The sequence below is a fragment of the Nicotiana attenuata genome, unplaced genomic scaffold, assembly GCF_001879085.1.
Source record: "Nicotiana attenuata strain UT unplaced genomic scaffold, NIATTr2, whole genome shotgun sequence".
Taxonomy (NCBI): domain Eukaryota; kingdom Viridiplantae; phylum Streptophyta; class Magnoliopsida; order Solanales; family Solanaceae; genus Nicotiana; species Nicotiana attenuata.
The window spans coordinates 26,937-33,464 of NW_017671643.1; the positions used below are offsets into that span (position 1 = coordinate 26,937).

The 6,528-nt window shown below is 35.6% G+C and overlaps 1 protein-coding gene across 1 annotated transcript; it reads right to left on the bottom strand.

Moving 5' to 3' along the window:
- Positions 1-4,415: 4,415 nt before the first annotated feature.
- LOC109209454 (flowering-promoting factor 1-like protein 3) lies at positions 4,416-5,040 on the bottom strand. The gene has a single exon (XM_019372723.1). The coding sequence runs from the start codon at positions 4,958-4,960 to the stop codon at positions 4,652-4,654; it is 309 nt and encodes a 102-aa protein (XP_019228268.1). The 5' UTR covers positions 4,961-5,040; the 3' UTR covers positions 4,416-4,651.
- Between the last annotated feature and the right edge of the window lie 1,488 nt (positions 5,041-6,528).

Below are 6,528 nucleotides of genomic sequence, written 5' to 3' on the forward strand. Positions count from 1 at the left end.
TATATATATATAGGTCATGGGTTCCGGTGAAGAAAAAATATTAGTAATCATCCCAACAAGAACTGTGAAGTATACATTTTGAAATTGTACAAACTATGGAAGGTAAGTATTTCTACCTATAAATTTTCCATAGTCGCAAAACTGTCTATGTTTCTGTTGAGCTATATCTTTTTCCTATACATATCATCTATTTACTTCCTATCTCTTCTACTTCCTTTCTTACTTCCTATTCTATCATACCTTGCTTTGCAATCCTATTGAATCTGAGTACAGATTGTCCCAGGGTTAGGGACTCTTTGGTGCCATAGTGCTTCATTATGTGCCTTCCGTATATCATAGACTAGTGCTGCTAGTACTGCTTTTACCAGTGTTCTGCAGCTTTCACCTTTGACCCCTCTTGTTAGCCTTCTCCATATACCTTGTAATGTGATATTTTGCACCCCAATGTTCAACCATTTTGTCATTGCCTGCAAGCAGGCTCTTGAGAATTGGCATTCAAAATACAGATGTTCTATTGTCTCAGGTGCACTGTCACATATTGCACACATTGTATCTTGTGTAACCTCAATTTTTTGCAATCTCACTCTTGTTAATAATCTCCCATGTTTAGCCAGCCAACATATGAAGTTGTGCTTGGGGACATTTCCCTTGTTCCATACCCACCTATTCCAAGGCCAATTTTCCATATCCTAGTCTCCACAATTAGCCACTTTTTATGTTGTATTTGCCATTTCTTGTTAACCATCCCTGTTCTACATACCCCAGTGCAAATCTGTCTCTTATCGAGCATATTTTCGTCCAGTACCAGCAACATTGCCACCAAGAGCTACCCTTTAAGTATATATGATCTATCCATTTCACCCATAAGTCATCTGCTTTCCTAGCAATGTTTCATACATATTTGCCGATTGCAGCCCCATTTCATAATACCCCATTTGTGATTCCCAATCCTCCAACTTCCTTTAGTTTACATACTAGGTCTCATGCTATCAAAGGTGCTTTGTTGCCCACTTCCTTCCCATCCCATAGAAAATTTTTGCACACTGTTGTAATCTGCTTCATCAGTGTCTTTGGTAGTAGGAATACGGATGCCCAATACGTGTGAACATGCATTAGTACTGAATTGATGAGCTGAACTCTCCCGGCATATGATAGGATTTTTGACCCCCACGTTTTAATTCTTGATGCCATCCTATCTACTAGCATTTCAGAGTCAATACTATTCAGCTTTTTAGTTGAAATTGGAACCCCCAAATATTTAAATGGTAATGTTCCTTTCTCGTAGCCTGTTAACTCACATAGATCCAGCATACTTAGTTGTTCCATATTCGCACTGAAATATTGGATTTACTTGCATTTATGCATAGTCTTGAAGCCCTTAAAAATATTTGGAGTCCTCTAAGCATCAGCAGTACTGACTGATATGTTCCCTTACAAAACAGTAGAACATCATCAGCAAAACACAAATGATTCAGCTTTAATCATTTGCATTTGGCGTGATATTCAAATCCTGGCATATTTGCTACCCTCCTCATTATTCTGGAGATGTACTCCATGCATATGACAAATAGGAGTGGTGAAATAGGATCCCCCTGCCTCAATCCCCTCTTGCCCTGGATATTTTCATACAATCCCCCATTCAAAGCAATATTGTATTGAGTTGTAGTTATACAGTTCATCACCCATTTAATAAACCTTCCAGGAAAGTTCATAGCATATAACATTTTCTCTACAAACTCCCATTCTACTGTATCATATGCTTTCATGAGGTCGATTTTGATCAAACAGCTTTTGGTTGTGGCTTTCCTATTGTATAATCTTACTAGATCTTGACAGATGAGAATGTTTTACACAATGCCTCTACCAGCTATAAATGCACTTTGATTTTCAGATATTAGCTCAGGGAGGACTATTCTGATCTATTACACAGCATCTTGGAGATGATTTTGTATATTGTATTACACCATGCTATTGGCCTGTAATCTCCTACACTTTAGGCATGTGCACTTTTTGGTATGAGGGTAATAACTGTGTTATTCCATACTTTGAGTATTTTGCCATTTTTGAAGTATTCCAGCACAGCTTCTACCACATCCTTCCCTACAACCTCCCAACCATCTTTAAAAAATTGGCTACCAAACCCATCTGGTCCTGGTGCCTTGACCCCAGCAATAGCCCATAATGCCTCCTTCACTTCCTTCTCAGTAAAGTCCTCTATTAATTTTGTTCTATGCATAGTAGAAACTGTAGGCCCCTGTCTCACCAAGTTACTTCATACATGATCTCTATATCTTTGTTTTGTTCCCAGCAGGCCTTCATAGAAGGTTATGAATGCCTTAGCTATCTCCTCTAACTCATTTGTATGTTGGCCATCTGCAGTGTCAATAGAGAAAATTCTATTGGAGTTCCTTCTTGCCTTCTACTGTGGAAGAACTTTTTACTCATGTCACCTTGAGTTAGCCACTGAATTTTGCATTTTTGCCTCAAGAACTGTTCTCTAGCCTAATTCCATGATCTACATTCCTGGGATAGTTTCTCTTCTTCTTCTATCAACTCAATGTTACATGGGTTCTTTTGTATTTTTTCCTGGCATTTTTGGAGCTTCTGCATTGCCTCATCTTCCTTCCTCTCTACTTCACTAAATCTATCTTTGTTCAGCTCTTGCAAAGTATGTTTGATGTTGTGTCGCTTTCCCACTAATTCAAACATTTTAGTGCCCTTCCTTTCAGTCCTCCAACCAGCTTTAAGTTTTTCCTTGAAGTATGATGCTAGACTCCACATGTTATAGTATCTGAATATTTTGTTCTTCACTTGATTACCTTGTCCCAGCTTATAATAGCTGGGCATTGATCAAACAAGCCCTCATTCCTGTAATGTACCACTGATGCAGGTAATTTACGGTTCCACTCATCATTCACCATTACTCTATCAATTCGGCTGAGTATCCTATCCCCTCCACTTTGTTTATTTGTCCATGTGAAAAATGCTCCTGTGGATTTAAGGTCCAACAATGAGCATTCCTCAACATATTTTTTGAACTCTCTAATCTCTGCCATTGTGACTGGGCTGCATATTCTTTCCTCCTTATTTAATACACAGTTAAAGTCCCCCATTATCGCCCAGGGGCCTTTAACCTGCCCATGAATTTCTTTGATTGCCTGACATAGTTCCCTTCTGAGAGTTGCATCATTGAAAGCAGCTACCAATACTTATATTATGTTAGACTGTCTACATTATATTTTTCGGGGTGCATTTTCCCGGACCTATGTAAATGCGGGATGTTTTATGCACCAAGCTACCCTTTTTCGGTATCTGATATTCGTATTGGGGTCCAATTAAATCTAAATTTGTGACAGAAAATATCACATTGAAAAGTAAAGCACCCCTTAATAAAAGCGACTTTATAACCAATACTTGAACATAAAATCTCTTATTAAAGATGAAAAACTAGTACTTACCACTCTATTTATAATCCTTATTTATTCCGTAATTATACGTAAGCTGAAGTAATAGGATATATACTACAATAGAAAGACAAAGAACAGAAGAAGCAGATGAGCACGTCTTGGGATGGGTGCACTCTACACGTGATCTTTCGAAGGCATTAAAGGTGAAGATGAAGAACGAGGAAATAGATGAAGAACGAGGATATACTTCCTTTTTTACTTCTTCTTAGATGAATTGGGAAGTTAAAAAGAAATTTTTTATTGTCATTATGAAATACGGATGCGGCTCCTTTCCATTAATAATTTTCGTATATTTCCTCAACTGCAAATGAGTGACATATGTCCCATTTAATATTTTAAGGTCAAGAGAATATTTTTCGAAAAAAGATAAACCAAAACATCTTAGGTTTATGTTCTACAATTTTAATATTTGAATCCAAAAATATAAGATGAAAGTAATGATATTAAATGGGTAGCAAAATTTGTGGGAACCTGCAAAGGGATGACTGAGTTGGTTGGTGAGCGGTTTCCCACGTAAGAGACTTGAAATCAATTCCTCTTACCAGCAGTCTTTTCAGTCAGAGCTCGTCGCACCGAGCTTGCCTTATACAGTTTACATCTTTTGTGTGGTTTACAAACTATTGCACAGTAAACACGTTACCCAATGCGCACCCAAAGGATAGCGATTGCGGGGTTTACTTGAAATTTTCCAAAAAATAGAAAATTGTGGGGGGGAGGGGGGTAGGGGGGGAGGGGGGGGGGGGTCATATATACTTTTTTTCTTACCAAAGTTGGAGAGTGTACTACTCCAAAGCTTATTTACACTATGGTTAAGAAACTTGTCAATGTAATATAATCTAGACCGTTAAAAATCAAACTTGGATTTAAATATGTAGCTGAGGAAATGGAGAGGAAGAATAATGAAAATAAAGTATCCAAACAAAAACATGATTGCATTTGTAAACTCGATAAAAGAAAAAACTCCAAACAACCTTTAAATATACAACATTAACATCCCAATAAACCTTCCTTACAACATTCCAACATTTGCAGCATTATGAAACAAACCACAAAGTATCAAACCTAATTATTACAACACTAGAGAATCACCCCAAATTAGAAAGAAAAAAAAAAACAAAGCAGCACACAGCTTGAAGAATATAATGACTTCAAATTAATGAACTCCTCTTCTTTCATTCTTATTATCACATGTCTCTAACTTCAAACTCATTGCGATTCTTGACGACAATATCGTACATGTGCATGGACTTAAACTTGTTGAAATCTTTTGGAAGAGAAATGAGATGAACAGTACATCTTTTGTGGTACTGAAGAAGGTCAAGATCATCATAATACCTTTCCCAACCAAGAGAATAAAGTTTCCTTTCAAGTAGTGCATAGGATGTGATGACTTCATTACTTGGAACATGAACTAGCACTTTTCGACGACCACTTGAGCCTTGACAATCTTCAAGTCGGACTACTCCATTCTTGAATACCCAAACTCCAGACATATTATTAAATGTTTGTTTGGGGAGGAAAGGAGAATTGATGAGAATATATATTTCTAAATCTCTAGCTTGTGAGATGGCTTGAAGTAAGAGGGTGTGAGGGGCTTATATAGAGGATTTTTTGCTACTTATTATATTATTTAAAATCTTTTTGAGAGTGGTATGCGTGGTTTGTGGAGGGTGATGGAGGGGTAAGTACTAGAATATGAGTTTATGTTATATGTACTGACAAGAATATGAGTTTATGTTAAATGTACTGACAGTGTAAATAATATCCGTGGTGTGAAGTTAATGAGCTACAATAACATAGTAATTTTGTGTATTGTACATATGTTTCAATTGCTAATAAAGTTAATTAATTACCAAAAAAATAATATGTTGTTTTCCATACCAAGTCTAATATAATAACATGAAAAATAGATCGATATAACCAATTTAATTGTACTAATCATGAATTTTTATTTTTAATGCAGGTAACTTAAACTGTTCCTAGATAGGGCCATTCTGATGGAGTCTGAATTGTGCGAGAAGATTGTAGGCAGTGGTGTATCATGTCCAGTAACGTTGTATATATATTAAGAAATCTTTAAATATTAGTAAACTAACTTGAGGTTACCGTAGGAATCAGCGAATATAATATACTATTCTTATTATATAGATCATAGTATAAGTAAGACACATAAGCGAAAAATTCTCAACTACGTAAGCGATATTTAGAATCAAAAGAAAGAAGATAATTGGAAGTGTTAATACGTCGTTCAAAGAAATTTACAGACAATCAAAAGAAAGAAGATGATTGGACAAAGAGAAATATATATCCTAGCCTAACTATCATACCAATAGAAAATTGACATGTGTTGCGAACATTTGAGTTCTTCGAATTTTCTTTATACTTGTAACTACTATGAACCAAAGAGAGAAAAAGGGAGTTTGTAGTGGAATAATCGGATTGAGAAGAATCCCATTTTTACTTTATCCATCCAAATCCTTAACCCCACAAAGGGAATCTTTTGTTTAGATGAATTATACTTATTTCAGTGTTTTCTAGAAAAAGGCTAACATAGGAAAACGATTTATACGCAATGCATGGGTTTTTTTGACCAGTTTAAGTTACATACATCAGAATTTTACCATCTTTATTTGTTGTAGATATCAAAAGCCGTTTCTTGTTATAAGGTTACTAGATTTGGAAGATAAAAAAATAAAAATTAAGATGCCTGAATTATGTTTTTTGTGATTTAATTTAAATGAATAGAAAATTAAACCAGTAAAATGCATGAGCTAAATTGTTTGGAACACGGAATCTTCAATAGACTTTTCTTGGTTATGTGAAATCGGACAAGAGTTACCAGATTTTGTAGTGGGGGTAGACCAGAAAAGGAGGGGGAAAACGAAACTGAAAAATAAAAAGAATAAAAATTACTTAGTATTTAAATTTCATCCGTTTTTTATTTTTTTATTCATAGAATCTCATCCCATCCAGTTCATTTTTGGGCAACTCTGTTGACTATATTCTCTTTTTATTTTTCATATTGTAATTCTTACCGACTAAAAATTCCTATGGAATGCCC

Bases quoted from the DNA above. Each gene is read 5' to 3' on its own strand.
- LOC109209454 (XM_019372723.1), bottom strand. From the start codon at position 4,960: ATGTCTGGAGTTTGGGTATTCAAGAATGGAGTAGTCCGACTTGAAGAT.